The sequence below is a fragment of the Macrotis lagotis genome, chromosome 4 (genome assembly GCF_037893015.1).
Source record: "Macrotis lagotis isolate mMagLag1 chromosome 4, bilby.v1.9.chrom.fasta, whole genome shotgun sequence".
Lineage (NCBI taxonomy): Eukaryota > Metazoa > Chordata > Mammalia > Peramelemorphia > Peramelidae > Macrotis > Macrotis lagotis.
In genome coordinates this window covers 270,682,232-270,708,739 of record NC_133661.1, presented here as the reverse complement: position 1 = coordinate 270,708,739, position 26,508 = coordinate 270,682,232, and the positions used below count along the sequence as shown (strand labels likewise).

The 26,508-nt window shown below is 35.8% G+C and overlaps 1 protein-coding gene across 1 annotated transcript in view; it reads right to left on the bottom strand.

The window, feature by feature from the left end:
- CNIH1 (cornichon family member 1) overlaps nt 1–26,107 on the bottom strand; it is a 31,822-nt gene extending 5,715 nt beyond the window's left edge. Inside the window, exons 1-4 of the mRNA XM_074236008.1 lie at nt 25,910–26,107; nt 9,626–9,694; nt 5,141–5,253; nt 4,162–4,305 (exon numbers count right to left, since the gene is read on the bottom strand). Coding sequence (XP_074092109.1) covers nt 4,162–4,305; nt 5,141–5,253; nt 9,626–9,694; nt 25,910–25,990 — 407 coding nt within the window. The 5' untranslated portion in view covers nt 25,991–26,107. The remainder of the gene's footprint in view (nt 1–4,161; nt 4,306–5,140; nt 5,254–9,625; nt 9,695–25,909) is intronic.
- Nucleotides 26,108–26,508: the final 401 nt, after the last annotated feature.

Sequence of the window (26,508 nt, the reverse complement as noted above, 5' to 3'; positions counted from 1 at the left end):
TTTAGCCATGAATTCCTTCTTCTTCCCCTCTCCCTACATGACTTAGAAGCATCTCAAAAATATATTCAAAGCAGAATAGACACGTATCTCTGCAATGCACAAGTGTGCCTGTATATTAACACACATATATGTACACACACACTGGATCTGGAGTCAAGAAGCCCTGAGTTCAAATGAGGCTTTACATACAAGTTGTATGACTGAGCTAGTCATCTAGCCTGTCTCAGTTTTCTCATCTGTAAAATAGGGATAAGAACAGCACCTACCTTTCAGGGTGTGATGATCAAATGTATTAGCACTCTTTACATTTATTCTATACATATATGTACTCATATTTTTATCCTTAGCATCTAGCACTGTTTGGCACATATATGAATGGTTGTTGACTTGGCAGTGTAATGTGACTGCCAAAAGATTCAAGTGCAATATTAGAACAAATTGATAAAACTATAATATATAATGTGATGAACAGTCCAATTTTATTCTCTAGAACACTCTCTAGTTCTAAATGCTACATTTTAGGAAGGTAATTCATAAGTGAAAAACATAGAATAAGGCAACCAGAATGATGAGATCATTTGAAGTTCTGGCCCAGGAAAATTGGTTGAAGGAATGAAAGTTGTAATAGCTTAAGACTCTATGGGACAAGAAAGTCACTTCAATAATCATAACTTTAAAGCTAGAATAAACATTAGAAATCATAACACAACCCCACATTTTAAGATGAGGAAACTAAAATCCAAAGATTAAATGACCTGAAAGAGCTCACAAAGGCAGTGAGCATCAAATGCAGAATTTGAACCAAGGTTCTCTGATTCTAGAGCCAGTATTCTTTTCTCTGTACCAAATAATCAGACAAGCTTCTGTGCTGAAGGAAGATTTGACTTTATTGATTCTAGAAGTAATAGAATGGGTAGAAATGAAAGAGGAAGCAGACTCATGGAGAAGCATAGCTTCTTTTAAAATGTTATTAAAAAATTCAAGAAGTTTCTCTTGGAAGCTAATAAGGGATACAACAAAGCTAAAATTGTTTATATAAGAATGTTATCATTATTAGGTTGTAGCTATTTTCACATTTTCTTTTCCTAAATGTGTTTGGTCTTCTCATTTTTTTTTGTTGTTTGAGCCCCTTTCCAGCCTATTTCTTGACTTTGAACTTTATGTTAAAGTTGGACTTTGCTAACCTGGGTTTGGGAGGTACTGTCCCAATTAATTAAAAAGTAGTTTACAGGGGCAGGTAGATGGTGAAGTATGAATAGTGCACCTGCCCTGGTGTCAGAAGGACTGGAGTTCAAATCCGGCCTCAGACACTTAAATAATTACCTAGCTGTGTGACCTTGGACAAGTCACTTAACCCATTGCAAAAAAAAACCCTAAAAAAATAGTTTACATAGACATTATGTTGGGATATTAAAAATGATGTGATGAAGGAATGAACTAGAAGGGGGAAAATTTTCTTGCATAAAAGAGGCACACAAGGAAGAGCTTTAGGGCAAGGAAAAGGGAGGGTGGTGGGCAATGTCTGAACTTCATTCTAATCAGAATTGTGTCAAAAGGGGAAGAAATTACACACACACACACACACACAGAGCTGATTAAGGGAGGCAGAGGTTAAAAGCAAAATCAGACTTTTGAGGAGGGAGAAGATAGAAGAATAAACAAGAAAATGGGATACAAGAAAATATACAGTAATCATATATATGAATGAAATGACCTCACCTATAAAATGGAAAGCAGAAAGCAGAATGGATCAGAAACCAGAAGCCAACAATATATTATAAGAGCCATCTTTGAAACCATTAAGATACACATGGAGTTAAAATTCAGAGTTCTAAAATGCTTCGGCTAATATAAAAAGCAAGAGTAGCAATCATGATCTTAGACATAGCAAAAGCAAAACCAGACCTAATTAAAAAGAAATAATCAGGGAAACTACATTTTGATTAAACAGTACACTAGACAATAAAATCTTTTGTATCCTTCGATAAAAGCCTCATTTCTGAAGTATATAAAGGAGTCAAAATTCATAAAAATAAAAGCCATTCCTCAATCGATAGGATATTAGTAAGCAGTTTTCAGAAGAAATCAAAGCTATCTATATTTAGAGAAATGCAAATTAAAACTCTGAGGTACCACTTTCCATCTATCAGAAATGTTAAATGCATAAACTCTGCATAACTTTTGATCCAGCAACACTATTACTAGTTCTGTATGCCAAAGAGATCCAAAAAAAAAAAAAGAAGCTATAAGCATAAAAATTTCACATCAGCTTTTTTGTGGGGGCAAAGAATTGGAAATCAAAGAGATGCTTGTCAATTGAGGAATGGTTGAATAAGTTGTGGCATATACGATTGTGATGGATTTCTTATACTACAAGAAATTATAAGGAGATGGTTTTGGAAAAAACCTGTGAAGACTTTTATGAACTAATATAAAGTAAAATAAAAATTAGGAGACTACTGTGTATAGTAACAGCAATGTTGTAATGATGTTCAACTGTAAAAGACTTGGTTTATCTGACTGAATACTATGAACCAAGAAAATTCCAAAGAACTCATGATTAAAAAAAAAATGCTGTCTATCACCAGAGAAACAACTGATCAATTCTGGAGTATAATTTTCTCACTTTTTTGGAAATTATGGTTAATATAGAAATATCCTTTGCATGATTTTCACACAAATAATTGATATCATACTGCTTGTCTTCTCAGAGGGTGAGGGAGGACATAGGGAAGGGAAGGGGAGAATTTGGAACTCAAAAATTTAAAAAGGTTAAAATATAAAATATTTTTTAAAAGAAGAGAGGGTGGTTTGAGGAGAAAGTTCAGTTTTGGACATGTTCAATTTTTCTTTTCTTTTTCTTTTTTCAAGGCAAATGGGGTTAAGTGGCTTGCCTAAGACCACACGGCTAGGTAATTATCAAGTGTCTGAGGCCGGATTTGAACTCAGGTACTCCTGACTCCAGGGCCAGTGTTCTATCCACTATACTACCTAGCCACCTCTGACATGTTCAATTTTAAGATGTTTATAAGATACCAGTTTAAGTTGCCCAACTGGCAATTTTAGGTGAATTTTAGGTGTTAGAGTGGAGGTCAGGAGACAGTCTAAGAATGACCAAATAGATCTACTGCATAAAAATAATAGAAGAGGGCTCAGGATAGACATAGATAGTGGGTATGAAGGGAGACACACACACACACACACACACACACACACACACACACACACATTATGGCCATGAAAAGAATGATGATCCAGCAAAGGAGGTGGAAAGAACACTAAGGAGGATAACAAAAAAAAAAGCATTGTCAAGAAAAGAGTGAAGGAAACAAGCATTTAAGTGCCTATTATAAATAGTCAAGTTCCTTGACCTTAATACAATGATATCATATTGGTCCTAAGTCTTAAAGAAAGAACAACCCACCAAGTAGATACCAGGCATTGTGCAAAGTACTTTACAATAACCCAAGAAAGGGGAGAGAATCAAGGAGAGGAAAGTAATTTACAATGCAAAGGATGTAGAAAGGTCAAGAAGGATTGTCTGAGAAAAGGCAATTAAGAGATCCATTAATAAATGTAGAGAAAGCTATTTAAAAATAAAAATAGAAAATCTGCGGAGTCCAAAGGCTTCCCTGAAACAAAAATAAGAATCTCTGCTCTAAAGGAAGAAAATATAAATCTTTCCATTCACTGAAAATAAGGGTGAAAAAAGGCAGAAATCAACATTCCTCAGACTTGTAAAACATGACTAATTTTTCTTTTTATAGTATTAAAATCAATAAAAGAAAACTAAATAAAACATATAAATATCATTACGGACATGTAACTATTCTCTAAGCAGTGTTAGAGTCGAACTTTTTTTCTTCCATCATTCAACAACATTCTTTCATTACCATCACTTAACCATGGAAAGCAAGGGTCATCCACCAGACTCTAAAAATTTCAAGGTTACTCAACATCTTTTAAAATTTAAAACTAATTCATCTCCTAGGTATTATACAATATGCAACCCCCCACATGTTTTTATACTCATTCCCATTACACCTTATGATTTAGGCACTCTTAATTATTTGTGTGCTAAAATTTAAAGGTAAGTTATAAAAAGTAGCCACAAAATTTTTGAGCAAATTACTCATTTTCCATTATACTTTTTCAACTTACCCATATAGGTAGTAAAAAAATGATAGTAGGTAAAAAGCTAATTTGCACCATCCTTCTTTCTGACAGTATGCTAGAATATCTGCATTCATGATGGTTGTAGGATCATAGAGTCCTGGTCCACTCATCACTGGTCTACTCATATACCTGTAATAAATATAATTTATTAGTCATTCAGAAAAGATAAACCTTTATGTGGGTTTTTTTCCCTCTCAAGAGACAAGAAATCACATACTTCTAATTCCATGTAATAGTTAAATAATGAAAGATCTGTAATAGTAAAACTGAACCCTAAAACCCAGTTAATGTAAATATAAGGAGTTGAACAAATCACCTCTAGGGCTAAATGCTTTCAGAAATCCAATAAAACAGTGAATAATTAAGTTGGAGACAGTAATATTTTAATATGTCCAGATAAAGCTAGGAAAAATTATACTACTTAGAATGGTTATCTCAATTCTGATTTTTGCAATAAAATATTGAGTGGCTAAGTATCCTTTTTGTCATTAGTTTCTTAAAATTTTTTTTTAGTTTTAAATGCTACAAAGAATACATAGCTATATATGTCTGTCTGCTTGATTTTTTTGATAATGGGGTTAGGGCAGCTAGGTGGTGCAGTGGATGGAGCACCAGCCCTTTTAGTCAGGAGTACCTGAGTTCAAATCCGACTTCAGACACTTGATAATTACTTAGCTGTGTGGCCTTGGGCAAGCCACTTAACCCCATTGCTAGCAAAAAAAAAAAAAGTGAGGATGGAGTTAAGTGACTTCCCCAAGGTCACACAGCTAAGTAATTATCAAGTGTCTGGGAGTGAATTTGAACTTAGGTCTCCTGACTCCAGGGCAGGTTCTTTATCCATTTTGCCATCTAGTTGTCTCCATCTGCTTGATTATTTAAAATGAGCATTAATCTATAAGTTATTAATTTTGGTTAATGTAATTATAATTTAAAAAGGAATATTAGAAGTTTATCTAAATATTACCTCCAAATATGATATGCCAAGAGTGGCATATTGAGACCCAATGTAAGCCACTCTGCTGCACAGAGAAACATGACACAGAAGAAAGCGTGGATGAGATATTCTGGAAGTACAAGCTGAAGGAAAAATATGTAATCAGTTATCAAAACAGCCTGGTTGGGAGGTTAATGTTAATATTAAGCAAACAAAATGAATTAGGAATAAGGCAAGAAATAAATTTAATTCAACTAAAAGCTCTTTTTCAGAATCAAGATTGAAAGGGCTTTTCAAGATTTTATGTCCATATTGACTTTTCCACCAATAGCAGGAAGAGACCTAAACATTTCATCATAAAATTTAGCTATTATAAGTTGTTGGCATGTGACTTCATCTGCACATGGAGCACCTGGGAAGGAACTTCCTTTCCCTAAGTTGATCAGTCTCTTCTCTGCCAGTTACAATTCTAGAAAAGTCCAAAGGCCTGATAGATCCAAAGTTTCCTGAGTGGGAGGACAGTTCTCTATCATTATATAATTAGGACGGTATGGGTAGACCAAAATTCACTGGTACAGGGAACTGTTGAATTGAGGAAACTCTTTTTACCAATTGAGAGGTTAAGGGACTTGTCCACAGGATTGGTATGTGTTAGAGGTAACACCTGACCCTAGAGCTTCCTGGCTTCAAGTCTAGTCCTCTGTCCACAACCTTGTATCTCCTATTATAAAATAATGATGTTCAGAGGTGGGGAGGGACTCATAAATTCTAATCGGATGTATTAAAAACGACCATCCATAATTTTTAGATTATTTTTCACTGCTATTTAAAAATCAAATACTTTATTTTCCACAACTATACATGACATAAAATAGAAAAATGAGATGCTGACCACATGCAACATAATAGAAAATATTTCACAAAACCAAAGCTTCCCTGAACAGTTTACATTAGAATTTTTAAGTTTTTATTTAAAATTTAAAATATTATTATGTACAAACAACATAATCATCACAAAACCATATTCTCTATGCACTGATCAGCCATTAATTTCTGCACAATGTTATGGATGTCAATATGAACAAATGCAAAAAAGTATTCTGCAATGTAGGAGGGAAATGATACCAATAAAAGTGAACTGCATTTTTTGGTACTGCTAAAGTCATTTTTGGGTAAAAATTGAAGTTGCAGATAACAGCATTGAGAATTTCAGATTAATGAAAGCATAGTACACAACACAATTCATCAGAATAAATAATATAAATTAATGTAAAATTTTACTTGGTACATCAGGAAAATATGAATGATATAAAACAAAGTATTAGAGAAAATATATGTATGATAACTAATTAAATATTAAAGCTCAAAAAATTTATACTACAGTTTCCATTAAAGTTTTTAATCATACAAACGATTTTAAATGAAAATATTTTTAAAATGGATTAAGTCAGGTCAATTTTTGTTTAACTAGACCACTTCCCTACTCTAAACGTGAGTATTCTCTAAAGTCTAATGAATTCCTTTTTTTTGGTATTCAAAGCTTGACCTCAGTCTAGCTTTCTAGGGCATATCTATCTATGACCTTGATGGTCCAGTTAAACTAGTTTTCAGTCCGTTCTTCACACAGAGCACTTCAACACTGTATCTTTTTTACTAGACATCCCCTATGCCAAGAAGATATTCCTATCTAATTTCTATTCCATAAAAATTCTCATTTCTTTAAGACTAAGTTCCTTCTATTGTAAGTCTTTCTTAATTCTAATGGTCAGTACCCTACTCCTCTCACTATGATGCTTTAATTCAATATACTTAAACATGAATACATTATCTTCCATGATTAAGCTTCTAGAGGTTAGAGATTATTTTACTTTTTGTCTATCCTCATCCTCTAGTAATATGGTAAGCAGTCATACTTAATGATGATTGATTATACTAAAAAATTCTTTATAAAAGACCTCAGCTATGAAAATATTTTAAGATTATACTACTACATGTAAGACCATGCTCTAACACCCCAAAAGGTTTATCTATATTCCTCTATTTCAAAACAGTTATGAAAAATTTTAATAACAATAAGGACCAGCTTATTATCCCATTATATAACTTCTTGCCATGATTCAATTAAGGCTAATCTGAAAATAACAGTATATTTATTAAATAAACCTTTTAACTAAAATTTAGATAGATGTTTTCAAGCTAACATAGCTACTAAACAAATTACATATTTTTAAATCTGACATCTAAAAATATGAATAGCCAAGCATTTCTATAGGGTTTCTAAACAGTAACTTTAAATTCAAAATATATATGCCCTCTGTATCTCATAAAACCATATTAGTAATTCTAGTTAAAACTGAATTTAACTGTAAAGACTAACAGACTGCCTTCTGTGGGGGGGTGGGAAGCAAGATTGGGGAAAAATTGTAAAATTCAAAATAAATCTTTCTTAAAAAAACTGAATTTAACAAATATATTTAAAAGATTCAGTTAAGAAAAGATTAAGAATTATTTTAATAAGTATATATAATACTATAAAAACTGTTTTAAATGTTTTAAAACTAACATTTAATTATAAGGACAATAACCATATACTGGGAAGTTTTCTGGCACGAAACTAATTCTCATGTATTTTTATAGATCTCTCTTAGAAAACTGTACTTTTAAATCAGATTTTTGTGATCACTTCATTAGGAACTTTAGGCAACAGAAAGTCAATACTCTTCAAAATTACTTCACGCAAATATCATTTAAAATGACAGAGCATCTAATTTAAACATGCATATTAAACTGTCCTTTGTTAAAGGTTATACAAAGGCAAAAAATGTATTATTTCCTTCCTCCATACTTTGGCAGAAGTAACTTTCAAAGCAAATTTGAAATAGGGGGAAAACTGTCAGATGCAGTTATTATGTCAATAAACACTACATTTTCCCATCCAAAATAAAATGTGTGCATTAAAATAACCCTTCCTCCACTTCTTCCTTGAAATATTAATACAGCCCAAGTACATACTTTTTTAAATCTGAGAATTTTCTTTCTAATAAGTAAAACAGAAAAAAACTTTTAATATCAAGCAAAAAGCTGTCATGTAAAAAGTGATAAACTTAAGAAAAGATACATTCTACAATGTTAAAATGCTGTAGTCTAAATACTGAAATTTCTCATTTTTCTGATAGTATTTTAATGACATCTTAATCTGAACTGTAATGTTTCCTAGTTAACCTGCCAATCCTTCTTGTTCTAATTCTATTTTTTTTGGATGCAGCCAAAAGATTGCTCATTTAAATAATGCCTGCTATAAAATAAAAGCAGCTAAAAATTAAATGAAAATTAATATCAAAGTATATATCTTAAAACTAATTAGAGACAGGTACATTTTAAAGCACTGTTTTTTGCATGGCTTTGAAGAGATATAATTTCTAATAAATATCTTCTTAATTTCTAATTAGATGTAATCAAGCCTGCTACAGACTAATCCATCTAAAAGAGTAATGTATCTAGAAGTCCTAAGCACTGACAAATTTCCATTTAAGGTATTTCTGTTTAGGAATCACAAAGGATTTATATATTAGGAATACCAAAAGACAATGTCATTACACTTATGCTGTGGGGTGTTAACAGTATAGGCCCAAAGACCAGCATATGAAGATTCCAGAACATTCAAAGGGGGAAGGAGAAATTGAAAGGTATAATTGGTTAATTTTACATTGTAGATTACTGCAGTACATAATTGCACACTTAAAATCTCTGACTATTAAGACAGACTATTACTACTGAAGTTATTTTATTTTTTTTCCTCTAAGACAATGGGGTCAAGTGACTTGCCCAAGGTCACACAGCTAGGTAATAATTATTAAGTGACTGAGGCTGGATTTGAACTCAGATTCTCCTGATTCCAGGGTTGGTGCTCTATCCACCTAGATGCCTCTTATTTTATTTTATCCAAAATCTTTAGACTTCCTCTTATCAAAAAATAAATTTGTCAAATAACCTAAATATGGATGCAGTCACACCACAGAAAAATTATGTGCATAAGCATGTAACAGTTTTCCCCACTTGGTCAGCAAGCGAACATTTGCACAAAATATGAAAAATTTTGGAATTACAAACCTGAACGGGCATGAAAAAAACACACCAAACAAAACATTAACATAAATACAATGTTCCTAACCCTCCCCCCACAAAATGAAGGTGCATTAAAACATTAAACTAAAAAGCAGTACACACCTTTAATGCAATTTTGACTCTTTTAATCTTTTTGACCTTTTCAACTGTCTTTGTGCCGACAATGTAAAAAGCAGATTGGGAGAATGTTAGTATGACAGCTGACAAGATCACCAGCAGATTAATAAGTCAGAATATTCAAGCATGAAAGGAAAAAAATAATTTTCAAAAGTCTACCTATTTAAAAAAACTCACATGTACTATTTAGATTAATAATGGCTTTTTATAATTATATCAACATAAAAGCAAAGACCTTAAAAGAATGAAATACTTTGTTATATTGTAACTTACAGGATTCAGTGTATTGCATTGGTCTATAGGATTCTTGTAATCAGTCTTCAGTTCATCAAATGCTATAATCTAAAATAAAATTAACACAATTAGGATTTTTTCAATGCAAATCTACTTATAACTAAATTAATTAAAGTATAACAACTTTATATCAATCAATATTTTGTAATCAACTGTACAACTTTCGAATTATATTGGGATCATGGATTTGAAGATAGAAAGAAACCTTCAGAGACCCTCTAGTCCCAACATCTTCATTTTACAGAAGAGGAAACTGAAGCCCAGACACATTAAGAGACTTGTCCAAGTTCATATAAGTAATAAATGTCAGAAATAGGATTTAAACCCAGGTCTTCCTGATGCCAACACTCTATCCACCTCACCATAATGCCTCTAAAAATAATTTAGACAAGGTTTAAAAGATTATAAACACTTTTAAAAAACATTACAAGTGTTTCAGCATTACACTGATATTTATCATCCTTCTTGATCTCAATTTACTTATTTCAATCAAGTAAGCATTTATTATATGCCATATACTATACTAAGAACAAGAAATATAAAGGAAAAAATACAAAACCTGTTTCTGCCCTCAAGTAATTTATCTATCAATGGGGAAGACTACATATAAACCAACAGGAACATATAAGACACATATAGAGTAGAAAGAAGGCAACTTTAAACAGAGAGATTCAAGTGGATAAGGAAAGGTCTGCAAAAGATGACATATTCGAGCTAAGTCTTGAAGAGGCAATGGATATCAGAAGGTAGAGGAAGAAAGAAGAGCATTCCAGATAGGAAGAATCAAAGATGAAGTCTCATTAAGTAGGAAACATTAAGTACTGTTACCATTAGATCACAAAATGTGTGGAAGGAAGTGAAATGCAAAAAGGCTGGAAAGGTAGGAAGGGACAGATTGTGAAAAGGCTTAAATGTCAAGTTCACTTCATATGTTACCCTGAAGATAAAATTAGTGTCAATGGAGCTTACAGAGCAAGACAGTGACAAAGTTAAAACTATGCTTCAGGGAAATCACTTTGGTAATTGTGTGCAGACTTGAGGCAGGAAGACCAAAAGGAAAACCGAAATAGTCCAGGTCTAACCTGGAAGAACAAGAAGATTTAGCAATACACTGAACATGTGGGGTTTGTTTCTTGTGTAACTGGGAAAATGGTGATGCCCTCTATGGTAATGGGGAATTATGAAGACAGAAAGAAAGAGTGAAGGGAAAGAGATGAACAATGAACTGTTTTGGACATGTTGAGTTTTGAGATGTCTATAGGTCATCCAACTCAAAATATTCAATAGACAACTGGAGATTTGGAATGGGAGCTAAAAAGGCAAGGGTTCAGATTTTGAAATAACTTGTACAGAAATGACAATAAACTCATGGGAAATGATGTGATCACTAAATAGAGTATAGAAGAAAAATTCAAGAGATATCAGGACGGATTCCTGTTGGACAACCATAGTTAGGAGTGTGTGACACTGATGAAGATCCAGGAAAGGCAACAAAGAAGGAATGGTCAGACAAGATATGGGAAAAATCAAGAAAGGGAAGCTACGAGAAAACCCAAAGTGAACAGAGTATATAAAAGGAGAATGTATTAATCAACAGAGTTCAAATTTTGCAGAAAGATCAAGAAGGATAGGGACTGAGGAAAAGAATATTAGATTAGTCAATTAAGAGATCTTTGGCAACTTTAGAGAGAAGTTTCAGCTGAATTATGTGAGAAGAAAAAATGTAGAAGAGATTAGAAAACAGACATATTTATCAAAGAACAAGAAAGATGAAGGAAGGAGAGATATAGGACAATTACTAGCGATAAGGTCAAATACATTTTTAGTTACATAAACCAATTATATTTCATTGCAGTATTATATCTGTGTCAAAACTGAGCAGAAATGACGAAATCATAGTAAGAACTTAATGTTTATTGACTAAGATTAGCTCAATATCAAATGAGTTATGTGCTTCTGTTTTTCAACAACCTGTTCCCACTTGTAGCCAAAAGCATGTTTTTTAGACAGACATATGTAGTTTTGTTATTCAGATTCTGGCCATAGATAATAGTGAAATAAACCGATCCATATGCGACTGCAGTAATCAGGTTCATGAACAATGTAATTACTAAATCTTTACAATTATATGTATCACAATACTACAAGCAAATTAAAAGATCAAGGACTAGTTTACCTGTCAGATCTATGGAAAGGGAAGCAGTTTATGACTAAGGAGAGATGGAGAACATCACAAAAAACAAACTAGATGATTTCGATTACATTAAATTAAAAAGCTTTTGCACAGATAAAACCACTGCAACCAAGATCAAAAGAAATGCAGTAAACTGGGAAACAATCTTTATAACTGATGTTTCTGACAAAGGACTCATTTCTAAAATATACAGAGAACTGAGTTATAGTAAAAAAAAAAAGCCATTCCCCAGTTGACAAATGGTCAAAGGATATGCAAAGGAAATTTACAGATGAGATCAAAGCAATCCATAGTCACATGAAAAATTGCTCTAAATCATTATTAGAGAAATGTAAATTAAAGCTTCTCTTGAGGTACCAACTCACACCTCTCAGACTGGCAAATATGACCTTAAAGGATAAGATCATTGTTAGAAGGGTTGTAGGAAATCTGGGACACTATTACATTGTTGGTGGAGCTGTGAACTCATCCAACCTTTCTGGAGAGCTATTTGGAACTATGCCCAAAGGGTAACAAAAATGTGCATAACCCTTGATCCAGCAATACCACTTCTGGGCCTATGCCCTGAAGAGATGATGAAAAAGGGTAAAAACATCACTTGTACAAAAATATTCATAGCTCTGTTTGTGGTGGCAAAGAATTGGAAATCAAGTAAATGTCCTTCAATTGGGGAATGGCTTAGCAAACTGGCATATGTATGTTATGGAATACTACTGTTCTATTAGAAACCAGGAGGGATTTGCATGAACTGATGCTGAGTGAGATGAGCAGAACCAGAAAAACACTGTGCACCCTAGCAGCAAATGGGGGTGACGATCAGCCTTGATGGACATGATCATTTCATCCATGCAATGGTCAGGGACAGTTTTGGGCTGTTTGCAATGGAGAGTGCTATCTGTATCCTGATAAGGAACCACGGAATTTGAGCAAAGCTCAGGGACTATTCCCTTTAGTTTAGAGAGGGAAACTGATGTCTTGTTGTCTGATCTTGTTATCTCTTATGCTTTATGTTCCTTGGGGATGTGGTTTCTATCACACTCAATTTGGATCAATGCATAACATAGAAACAATGTGAAGACTGACAGATTGCTTTCTGTGGGGGTGGGGGGTGGGGGAGGGAAGTAGGATGGGGGAAGGGTTGTGGAACTCAAATAAATATCTTTAATAAAAAAACAATTATATGTATCAATGCAACAAACAAGCAATTAAAGAACAAGTAAATTAGCTCAGATGTCAGTCACCTTTTTAATAACTTGAATGCTTCAGTAGATGTCCTTCCAAACTAGATCATAACTCCATTCAGGGGTCTTCTCTTCCCTATTACTTCCACCTAACCTTTTCCGGGTGGTGGTGCGGAGTTCCCTCTGTGTTTCTAATTATTCCCTTTTCTCTTCCCCTTCATATGGCAAGATACCATTTACCATATAAACACACACCACTTTCTGACCACAATAGCATCATCTTTTTGGGAATGGAATTGGACCTATGATTTCATTGGTACAAGAAGGTCCAAAAAAGGAACTGAAACTCTCTACAATGCCTTGGACACAGGTTATATGATTTGTCCAAGATCACAAAGCTAGTATTTGTTAGAACAAAGGCTTGAACCCAGGTCTTCTTGATGCCAAGGAAGAGTTTCTAGCTACCATTTTATAGTACCTCTCAGCATATCATGAAAGAGACCAAGAAAGGTTTACCAGAATTTCCTGGTTTAAATCCTGAAGATGCTATATATTACATGTTTGACTTTAAGCAAATCACAACTTTTTCCCCTGGAAAGCTTCATGTGTAAAATGAGAGCACTAGTCTATAATCTCGACAATTATTTTTGAGTTCTCAAATTTATGATCCTTTGTTCATCTTTCTATCAGATGTGATCACTACTATGTTTATCAATAATCAGCATATTAGATTTATATTCAAAGACATTTCTCAATATTATTAAAAATACTTGTCTTCATTAAAAACTCTTAGAACTTCAAAAAATACTATGTAAAAAATTAGACTTATAACAAAATACACATTTTGCTACCCTAAAATGAAGACAGAAAAAATCATTTAAATTTCAAAATACGTCAACAACATAGTTGGTAAAGGGAATAACAAAATTAGCTCATTATTTGTGAACATCAGCCAAAGTTGTTAATCTAAATCCTTTTTTTAAAAAACAAAAAACAAAAAGGGGCAGGTAGCTGTGGCAATGGCCTTGAAATCAGAAAGATGAATTCAAATCAGGCCTCAGACGCTTGACACTAGCTGTGTGACCCTGGGTAAATCCCTTAACTCTGATTGCCTCAAACTAAAAACAATCATTAAGTTCCACATTCATATTGGTCATAGGTGATGGTAGCTTATCAAAGGATGTGTGGTGTGTATTAACAAGTTCTGGAAAATTCTGGGGAGTTAGTCTTAACTCTGGCTGGTATGGTGATTCAGGTTCAGAACTGGAATGAAATTGATTCATATAGCAATGAAAGGTGCTGACCTCAAAGGGCTGACTTTTTTTCTTCTTAAAAAGTCTTTTATCTAGGTGACAATGAAAGGATTTCAACGGCATGAACCTGAGCCCAATAAAATTTCAAGGGCAGTTTTTCTATATTTTAGGGAAAAACTGATACATGGAGATAGCCTTTGGAGAAACTAGCTGAAATTAAAACACCTTAGAGACTGCTTCTATTCTATGTTTACCCCTTGGTTGCAATATACAAAATCTTGACCTCAAGGATTCAATAAACCTAGAAGCAGTAGTAATAGAAGAGAATTTTAGTGCAGATAAAAGGGAAAAAACCTAGAGAGGAGGAAGAAAGAACAATTAGAATAATGGTACCCAGAAGATGTAAAGTAGTAAGGTGACAATATAAAGAGTAACAAAGGGGTGGATAGGTAGTGTAGTGTAGTGTAGTGGATAGGGCACTGGCCTTAAGAGTCAGGAGTACCTGAATTCCAATCCGGCCTCAGACACTTAATAATTACCTAGCTGTGTGGCCTTGGGTAAGCCACTTAACCCCATTGCCTTGCAAAAACTAAAAAAATAAAAGTAACAAAGAATCAAATCTGTCATAGGTGATGGTTTTTGGACAGTTTCTAATTAATGTCCTTATATAAATCTGTAGATAAATAAGTAGAAGGACTTATAAGAGGTCACAGAATCACCTGTAATAAAGAGGCTTAGAAGACATTATCCCTGTTCCATGGAGCCTTGAGGCATAATTTCTCTCAATGTTTCCCATCCTACCAACCAGGACAAGCAAGAACTCTTGCCTCCGCCTTCCTAAGATGGTATTAATCAGTCACAGACATAGACTTCTGAGAGTTGAATCTAGCAAGGGCAAATCTGACTGAGATGGGAAAGGAAAGAATTTACTTGTTAAGGAAGAAAAGCATCTAATAGGGACCAGGAACCCCTATGGGCAAAAATAGCAGCTGTGTCCTTAGGGGACTCAAGTTCTTGTGCCCAAAACAACATTGTTGGTACTTGTGTCTAGATTGGCAATGGTATTACTTTCCCAAACTCTGCCATGCTAATGGTAAAAACTTGGTTGTTTAGTTCTGTGGATAGCATGTCTCCTGATAGATGCTCCACAAACAACTTTATGTGGTGGGAAGGAAGAGCAAATTACTTAATTGGTTCTGATTCTGAAGAGATCTTATTATCCAGATTCTATACTACTTGTTCAAATCCTTGTTTAATTAAGAATATATCTCCTACTCATTACCTACCTGTGAGAAATATATAATCTACTTCTCTTCTAATTGTTTTGTCAGCAGTTTTTATCAAATAGGAATTTCTTTAGTAAGTAGTTTATTCAAGTTTATTGACTGCTAAGCCATTGAGTTTAATTGTTTCTTATTCTCCTTTTTCCAAGTTTGATCCATTTATTTTTTTGATCAATACCAAATGGTTTTGATGACTGTCATATTATAATACAATTTGAGGTATGGGAGTGCAATCCTCATTTGTTCTTAATTTAGATCATTTATTTTTTAAAAACCCTTTAAAAAGAAATTTATTTATTTTTAATATTCTTTTACTATTTCAAATTCTCTCCTTCCCCTCCCCACCTACTGAGAAGGCAAGCAAAATTATATTAATTTTATATATGAAATCATGCAAAACATTTTTATATTAATCTTTTTTTAAAAAATGAAAAGAAAAAGGCAAAAAATTAAGAAAATCATACTAAAATTTGCCATTAGAATCTATCCATTCTTTCTCTGGAGATGGAGAGCATTTTTCATCTTGAGTCCTTTGGAACTGTTTTAGATCACTGTACTTATCAGAGTAGCCAAGTCTTGTAAATACAACACTGTTCTAGGTGGCACAGTGGATAGAGCACTGGCCTTGGAGTCAGGAGTACCTGAGTTCAAATCCAGCCTTAGACAATAATTACCTAGCTGTGTGGCCTTGGGCAAGCCACTTAACCCCATTTGCCTTGCAAAAACCTAAAAACAAACAAAAAAAATACAACACTGTTGTTGCTTAATACAATATTTCCCAGCTCTTCTCAAGTAATTTTAAATTAGTTTCAATATATCTTAGCATTCCCCCTCCCAAAACTACCACCCTTACAATTTCCTATAGCACAATATTATTCTATTACAATTATACGTGACAACTTGTTCATCCATTTCCTAGTTGTAACCCTTCAAATTTCAAATCTTTGCTATAAGAAAGTTATTATAAATATTACTTAAACATTTCTTTTTTCTTTGATCTCTTTGAGGTAAAGATGAAGTAATGGTATTACAAAGTCAAAGGGATGCACTGTTTTATAGCCCTCTGGGCAGAGTTCCAATTGTTCTCCAGAATGACTGAACCCAGCTCAAAACTCCACTAACAGTCTTTTGGTCTACCTATTTTTACTCATCTCCTCTAGCATTTGTCATTTCTGACACATGAGGTGGTACTTACAGTTTCTATCATCAGTAATTGAGAACACTGCTATATGACTATAGATAGCTTTGATTTCTTCTGAAAACTGCCTGTTTGTAGCCTATGACAATTTATCATTTGGGGAATGGCACTAGTTTTCCAAATCTGACTCAGTTACTTTGTTGTTTGTCCTTCATTCTCAGAGGGAAGTGGTTTCCCACAGCAAAAGCCCCCGGGGCTGATCTTAGATTTTAGTCAGTCTCTTGCCGCGCCCCCACCCCAGACTGTCAGCACTCTGCATTCACCCCCCCCCCCATCCCAGAAGACAGACCTTGAGGTAAGTGTTGTTCTCCAAGGTTCTCTTTCTGGATTTAGTTGATGGGACTTCCATTAAGAGGTTTATTTCATATTGTTTATGAGGGAAGATCAGGGACCTTAGCACAGGACCTGACTTCTCTTCATCTTGGCTGAAGAAGACCATGATATCAGGGATACCATGCACATGAATTGGATGTGTGTGTGTGTTTTTTAAGGTTTTTGCAAGGCAATGGGGTTAAGTGGCTTGCCCAAGGCCACACAGTTAGGTAATTAGTAAGTGTCTGAGGCTGGATTTGAACTCAGGTACTCCTGACTCCAGGGCTAGTGCTCTATCCACTGTGCCACCTAGCTGCCCCTGTGTATGTGTGTCTATGCATTGTGTGCAAAATCACCTGCCTCACTTTCTCCTCCAGAATCATCTGCATCTAGTGGCCAGATATGAATCAGGACAAATAGAGACACAGCCCTGGATGTGAGGCAATTAGGATTAAATGATTTGTCCAGGCTCACAAAACTAGTGTCAAGTGTCTGAAGTAACATTTGAACTCAGGTCTTCCTGATTCCAGGGCTGGTGCCCTATATCTCTGTACCACTCAGCTGCTTCTCAATGAGGCCTTTATCAAAGAAACTTGCTGTAAATTTTTTTTAAACTGCTTTATTATCTATGATAACTTTTAGCAAAATGGAGCTTCTCTGATTATTTCTTTTAATTAGGCCTATTTTTGTTTTCATTTTGACTGAAATCATGCTTGCTAATCTACTTTTTTAAATTTCATCTGATGTACAATGATGATTCTGCTCTGCTCAAGCAGAATCATTTTAACTCTATGTCAAAAAGATACACACAAAGTATGTGTGCCTCTTGTTTGATTATAATTTCTTTTTTTTTTTTAAAGGTTTTTGCAAGGCAAATGGAGTTAAGTGGCTTGCCCATGGCCACACAGCTAGGTAATTATTAAGTGTCTGAGACTGGATTTGAACCCAGGTACTCCTGACTCCAAGGCCGGTGCTCTATCCACTACACCACCTAGCCACCCCCTGATTATAATTTCTAATACATTTTGCTATCTACTTCTGTTTAATTGGTGAGCCTTTCCTATTCACACTCATGATTATTAACTATTTTCTTCAGTTCTTAGGTATTACATGTATCACCTTCCCATATAGGAATGTAAACAATTTAACTTATTGAGTCCCTTATGATTAATTACTCTTTCATGTTTACCTTTTATGCTTCTAGAGTCTTGTGTTTGAATGTCCATCTGTTTTTCATCAGTAATGAAAACTCCTCTAGTTCATTAAATATCTATTTCCCCCCAAAATGAGTATACTCAGTTTTGTTGGGTAGATTATTTTTGCTTGGAGGACTAGCTCTGTTGCCTCTGGAATATATTTTAAGTCCTCTGTTCATTCAATGTGAAAGGTACTAAATCTTCAGTGATTCTGACTGTGAGTCAATGACCTTTGAATTGCTTCTTTTATGGCTACATACAATATTTTCTCCTTGACCTGGGAGCTCCGGAATTTGGTTGTAATATTCCTGGAAGCTTTCAAGTTGGGAGCTGTTTTGGGAGATGATCAATGAAGTCTTTCAATTTCTTTTTTATCTTCTGGATTTCAGATATCAGGGCAATCTTCCTTTATAATCTCTTGAACTATGATATCTAAGTTTTTTTTAAATTATAGATTTCTAGCAGTCTAACAGTTTCTTAAAGATCTTTGTTCCATTTTTCCAAGTGAATTGTTTCACATTTTCTAATTTTTTAAATTCTTTTGACTTTGTCTATTGTTTTTTGATGTCTCAAAGAATTATTAGCTTCTAATTGTCCAATTCTAATTTTTTTTTTTAGGTTTTTGCAAGGCAAACGGGGTTAAGTGGCTTGCCCAAGGCCACACAGCTAGGTAATTATTAAGTGTCTGAGACCGGATTTGAACCCAGGCACTCCTGACTCCAGGCCGGTGCTTTATCCACTACGCCACCTAGCTGCCTCTCCCAATTCTAATTTTTAAGGAAATCATTTTCTTCATTGAACTTTTCTATCTTTTTCCATTTGGTCAATTTTTCTTTTTTTAAAAAGTCCTTTTCTTCAGTGAATTTTTACATCTCCTTTAGCAAGTTATTAATTCTATTTTTGTATCTCCTTTTTCTTTCCCCAATTTTCCTTCTAGAACTCTTACCTAATGCCTTCAGGAATTCTTTTTTGGACTTAATTAGTATTTTTCTTTGAGGCTTTCCTTATAGCAATTTTCACTTTGCTGTTTTCTTCTGAGTTTGCATCTTGGTCTTTTCTGCCAACATAGTGGCTTATTATCATTAGGTTCATTTTCTCAGCCTATCTCTTGACATTGAATTTAAGTTAAGGTTGGATTCTGCTAAACAAGAAATAGGGAGGCACTGCCCCAAGATAGACTTTTCTGTGCTACTGTTTTCAGAACTAGTTGGGGGAAAAAGATGTCTTCAAGTTTTTTGATGCTTCCAAGGTGGTATAATCCAAGGAAACGTATAGTCAGTATTCTAGTCTTTTCCCAGGAAGGGCCTCTAAGCCCCCTGAAGCTCCTAACACTCTTCAAGACCCTGGAATTGTGACCAGGTGCCCTGCTCTTCTGTAACCACAAGTGCTAATAATGCTCCTCTCAGTCTTTTCCCTATAATCTCTTCCTCATCAGTTGCCCAACACCCTTTCCTTCTTTGGACTGAGAGTTTCTCAAGCTGCTGTTACTGTTACTGCTAGAGCTTTCTTTTCCAAATAGAATGTTATTTTATTGAATTTAAATAATTTGATGGATAGAGAATTAAAAAAGTATATACAGGGGCAGCTAGGTAGCGTAGTGGATAAAGCACCGGCCTTGGAGTCAGGAGTGCCTGGGTTCAAATCCGGTCTCAGACACTTAATAATAATTACCTAGCTGTGTGGCTTTGGGCAAGCCGCTTAACCCCATTTGCCTCGCAAAAAAAAAACCCCTAAAAAAAATTTAAAAAGTACACACACACACACACACACACACACACACAAACTTTGATGGTATTGTCACTTATTTTTATATTAACATGAGCCAAAAACCATGAGCACTGAATATTCCTCCAGCTATTAAGCTGTCCTTTAAGAATCACTGGTATAAGAGCAGTTAGGTGGCATAGTACTAACAGAACACTAGCCCCAGAGTCAGGAGGATCTGAGTTCAAATCCAACCTCAGACACTCAATAATTACCTAGCTGTGTGACCTTGGGCAAATCACTTAACCCTACTGCCTTAAATAAAACTAAAAAAAAAAAATCACCATGTAACTGAATCTATACTGTGTTTGTGCTTCGATCCCTACACGTACATTTTGTGCATTTTTAATTATTTGGGATGGGATTTAGTACTCTATTACTGCCTTTTGGATTTTTGATATTATTCTATTATAAATATGCTGTAGATCTGGAGGACTCATTGTGTAACCCGAAACTTTGCTGAAGTTATTGTCTCTCTAAGTATCTCTGCTGAATCTCTAGGATTTTCTAAACAAAACATTTCATCATCAACAGTAGTGATATCTCACTTTCTCTCTTTTTGCTTTCAATCTTTTTGTCTTATTGATATTTCTAGTATTTCCAGAGTTACATTAAATTATAATGGAAGGAGATTTTGCTTCACTCTTGTATTTAATGAGTATTTCCATTGCATATTATTCTTTGCTTTTGGTTTTAGATATCTTTTATTTTTTAGTGATATTATAAAAAGTTCCTTTATGTCTATCCTCTGTAGTTTTTAGTATAAAGAAATGTACTTTGTGAAAGACCTTTTCTCTATTGAGATAATTATGTGATTCAAAAAACCCTTTGTTTTTTAATGACTATTTCAATTATTTTTCTATTGAACCATTCCTCTTTAGTATTTTATTTTTCCCCAGTCACATGTAAAAACAAAATTCATTTTAACACTTTGAATTCCAAATTCTCTTCCTTCCTTTCCTTTTACATCATCTCAGTGAGAAGGCAAGCAATTCAATACAGATTATGCACGTATAATCATGGATAACAGCTTATTGGATCATTCTTGCATCTGTGGTATAAGATTATTTTAACCAATTTGGTCAAAGTCATGAAGAATGACTACTTGAAAAGTTGTACTATGACAGGATTTTATTTATAAATTTTGAATCAAAATTCTATTATTCTCCTGTGCTTTTTCCTTCCCTGCTTTGGGTATTAGGATTAGATTTGTCCTTTAAAGGAGTCTGATAAGGTGATTTCTTTCTCAATTTTTGAGACATATTTGTGTAGAACCTTTGCTAATTACCTTTAAAAGTCTATGAGGTTGAGTTTAGGAACTAAACTGTTCCTGACTAACTAGTCATAGGAATAAAAAGGGAATGGCAAGATAACTTGATATTCTTACTGGAAGCCTAGGCTATCTAGTCTATCACACAAATGGGGTCAAGAACAAGTTCAGCAATTGGCAAGACAATATAAGCAGTCAGCTGACTTCTTTAGCCTTCATGAGACTCAAGGATTACTTGGGCACTTCTAAGTGTTTCCATTCAATCATATCCATAATAATTAGCATAAAGGATTCTATAAGTTTCCATATATGTATCAACTCCTAAGGGTTCATGATGTCCTTTCCTTCAGTCTCATCCCCCTCACCCCACACCTCCCAAGAAAATCAATGTGCTCCAAATGACCTAATGTCTTAGGTTTGGGTGGGGTTATTACCCAGTGTTACAAATCGAAGCATAGTTAACTAGCATTCCCAAAGCATCCTCTGAGAGTGGGCAACTTCTGCCCCAAAAGGGGGTGACCATGAGTCTTCCTGCCATATCAACTGCTGTCTTGATCTGCTACTTGAATTTCACCAGCTGATCTGACCATACTCTTATGATGTTTCTGAACAGAAAGCCTGCTGCTAAAACAGGCGGGGAGGAATAGCTGCAGGAGCAATTTAAGGTAGTAGAGGAGGGGAGGGAAACAAACTAGGACTAGGGAATAGATATAGTGAGACAAACTCATCTCTTTTTAGGAGTTTCACTCCCTCCTTTGCAGGCTTCTATTGGGAAATTCAAGAGGAAATAATTTTTAGAGACAAAGGCCTCTAGTTGGTTTAACTGAATTCACTAAAGTAAAAGTACAAAAACAGATATGATAAGAAAATATGTTAACCAGCACAGCACTTGGATATGATTAAGCTTCCTTGTAGAGTCTTGGGGATCTACTTATTTGCAAAGGAGGAATAGTCACAAATGAGTGATAAGTGTTAAAAGAGAAAAGAAAAATTTTGACAGTCAACTGAGATATTATAGCAAAGAAAAAAGGAAGGACAGAATTTCAAAAACAAAAATATCAAACCCAAAGCTTATGAACCAATAATGTCTGATAAAAGAATCCTTTGGTCTAGCCAAAGAATATGGAAACAATGCATAGAGATAATAAATTGGAAGAATTATAAATCTTTTAGAACATGACAAATTAAAAAAATGAAATATCTAAATGCAAGAAATAATATAAAGGGGCAGTTAGGTGGCGTAGTGGATAAAGCACCGGCCTGGAGTCAGGAGTACCTGGGTTCAAATCCGGTCTCAGACACTTAATAACTAGCTGTGTGGCCTTGGGCAAGTCACTTAACCCTGTTTACCTTGCCAAAAAAACCCTAAAAAAAGAAATAATATAAAATTATCCAGAATTTCTGATAGTAAATAATAAAACATAATAAAGGATGAACCAAGAAAATCTATAGATCACCACTCAAAAACACACAAACCAGATTTCCCTCTAGCCCTCCTCTCTTTCAAATTTCCCTAGAACAGCCAAGGACATCCTCCTAGTCACCTAGGCTTGGAATAAAGGTGTCATCTGACTCTCCGACTCCCTAACTCTTACCTATCCCTATCTAATCTATTACCAAAAGCTATTGTTCTTACCTAAATACACCTTTTGTATATGCTTCCTTCTCTTCTCAATCACTGCCACCATATGAGGTAGGCCCTCATTACCTCAAGTCTACATAGTCTCCCTTGCCTCAAAAGTCTCTCCCCACTCCATCTTCTACTCAGATCTCAAAAATGGATCTTAGAGCACAGATTTCACTACATCATCCCCTAGTAAATAAACTCCAATTTATTCCTCCAAAATAAAATATAAAATCATCTGTCTGGCATGCAAAATCCTTCATAAGCTGGTCTCCATATAGCTTTTTATACCTTATTCATCCTTATATAATATGGGACATAGGACTGTATGTGTTTAAGAAACCATTGTTACTTTGACTTGACTTGGGGGGAGAATCAAGCAGATGATTTTTGTGTTACATCTTAAAGGAAGAAAGGGTGCACATTCCAGTCAGATGGGATAACCAAGGAAAATGCTTTTAGATAGGGGATTTAGTGTTTCCAGAGAGGAAAAAGATAAGGCTCTGGCATAAAGCCCAACTTAGGAGGGGTAGTTAATACCCATAGAATGCTGGGTGGTAGCGAAGGCATATGAATAATGCATGTGCTCCCCTCAAAAACATCCAAAGACAAAATAAAACAAAAAAATCCATTTTATGAGAAAACCTGGAACAAAATAGGCACTTAATAAATGCTTATTGACAGACACTGTAAATAATGATGAATATAAGGAATTCAGAGAAACATGGCAAAATATACATTAACTGAATAAGGTAAAAATGGAAGGCACCTGAAGTCTGAGTAATTAAAAAAAAATTCCAGACCATAAATATACAAGTATCAGATGGTTTTTAGCTGTTAGGTTGTTAATAAAGTCTATTTTTTTTAAAAAAGGAAAATGTACAAAAAGATTTGAAGGATGGCTCCATTATGCCAAAAAAATAAGTAAAAGTGAGAGGGCTAAGGGCCGTCAGAAATTAAGACAAATTTTCAACATTTTTATACTAATGTATTTTCATAATCAGTGACAAAGGAACCAGTTTCTGTAGTGTGAGAGAGCTGAAATAGCACTTCAGATTACAGAGTTAGAAAGAGGGAATGGACCAGACCCACTATACAGCAAGGAAAACTGCTTATACCAAAAGAATGAGAGGAAGAAAGAGGTGGTCCCAGAGAGGTGGGAAATAAGTTTATCTTAAAAAGACTATCATGAAAACACCAATAATAAATGATCTATCCACTGTCCACTTCTCATCTTTATGAGCATGACTTTTATTTTTGACTAAAATATGAGAAAGGAACAGGTTTTCACAAAGGATTCTCTCCAGCAAATCCCACCCATATATGTACCACTGACAAAAAGGAAACTAGATTTACAGTGAGCAACTTTTCCTTAAATAACTAAAACTCTACTTCTAGCACCTCATGATTACCTTGCTTGGAATAAAACAAAGCACATGTTTTAGAAAAATAGCTCAGATGGTCCCTCATTCCCAAAGCAAAATATTATTTTAAAAAAGTTTTGTTTTTATTCTGAGCTTAACCATCAAAAAAGGGGGCATTTCCATCCACAAAGCAAAATCCAAGAAGAGGACTGCCCATGAAACCTTAGCTTCACCTCAAGCTATCTGCTTCTAACAAAAAGAATATAATTTCACTGAATGGGCCTACCTCAGGCAAACTATGATCTGGGAAAGACCTAGCTTTAAAAAAAAGTCATGGTCTCCTACAACATCCAGGGTCATCTCCAGTAGTCCTATATCTGATCACAAGACTCAAATGGCTCTGGAAGATAAAGTGAGGCTGGTGACTTTGTATTGCACCCCCTCACTTAAATCCACCTGGTTTGCATCTAATGTAATGCTATCACCTCCTGATATCATGATCGTCTTCAAAAACTAAGGACTAACATCATGTGCTGGTTTCGAAAAATGGCTTGGTGGAACAAATCAGGTCTCAGAATATTATAGGACATTCTTACAAGCCACAATGGACAAACTAAATGGATAAAATGTTTATTGTTAAAACTGTAACATGCAATTTGGATGGCTAGTTTCTTGAGTTATATGGGCAAAGAAGGTGAGTCAATCTAAATGAATCAGAGGAAAATCGCTAAACAAGCTGAATACTTAACTCATTACTGGGAACTATAAAGAAAATTAAAATTAAAGGAAAGCCTGCAGCACCCTGGGTGGAGGATCTATAACAAGGGTAGGAATGATATAGAAGAGATGGCTGCTATGTAAATATTAATGGATCCCCTTGGAATAGCTTCTCAAAATACTATTTTTAAAAAGTATTCAGAAAAAAGTTGTAACAAAATATACACCAAACACGGAAAATCAAGGGGCAAATTAATAATTTTACTTTAAACGTACACGAACAAGTACTTGAAATTCAATTCAAATATTTATTAAGAACCCACGACACGGGGTACTTGGAAATAAAGACAAAAGAACAAAGTTCAAAACCAAAATTAGCCTGGCATTCCATTAAAGGCGTTTACGTTTTCTGGGAGAGTGAGGGAATAAAGATCTACTTAACTACAGGAAAGTAACAGGAGGGAGCAACGGCTAAGCTGGGGCCGCGGCCGGCTCCGAGAACTCAGCCGATCAAAGGTCCCAAGTGTTAACTGGCCGCACCCGGCTCCGGCCTTACCCGAGGAGTGGCTGCCCGCGGCCCAACTGCGGCTTCCTCGGGTTCGTAGGACGAGAAAGCCCCCGAGAACAGGTCCGACGGCGAGTCCCGCCGCGGCGCGCGGCCCCACGCCGGCTCGGGGAAGGGGAGCGGCCTGCGCCGGCCCCGGGGTGGCGGGGGCGGGCTCCGCGTGCCGGGGAGCCGGCGGGGCGGCAGCGAGGGCCGCCCAGTCCGCCCGCTGCGCCCGGCGTTTCCCCAAGGCCGCTCTCCCCAGGGGCGCCGGCGCTGCGCCCCAAATGGCGGGCCGGAAGCGGGGAAAGCCGCCCCCCACCGCCTCTTTTCTCCCTCCCTCGGCCCCCCGTCGCTACTCACGTGCCAGATGGCGAAGAAGATGAGCGCGGCGGTGAGCAGCAGCGCCAGCATGTAGCAGAAGGCAGCGAACGTGAACGCCATGGCCCAGCGGAAAGAGAAAAACGGTCGCCGCGACCGAAGCAGGGGCCGACGCGGGGCCCGCTGGGTAAAACCATTCACTTCCCCCGGGCCGCCACCTCCGCCTCGGCCCTAGCAGCCTTGCTGCACCGCGCCTGCGCACATCGAACGCGGCCCTCCGCGTGGCCTAGCGCGCTGCCTGCCGCCCTCTGGCGGCAGAGCCAGCTGCTCCCTGGCTCGGAAAGTTGACATGGAACACGTGTGGTGCTGTCTGGACTGTGGCAGGTCTGGTCTACTAAGTCCCGTAGACGGAGGAAAAACCAAGGAGAAGTTCAAGTGATGTGCTAATTCCAATCCAACCCTTTGCCTTTGACACTAGGAAACAGCCCCACCCAGGACACACCAAGTACCCAAAAATGAAACTGTCTCTCTTTTCCTTTTACTCCCTCTCCCACACGATTAAGTGATTTACCCAGTGTCACACCCATGTGTTAACAGTGAGTTTTGACCTTAAAATGATTATTTTCCAATATCTCTTAGAG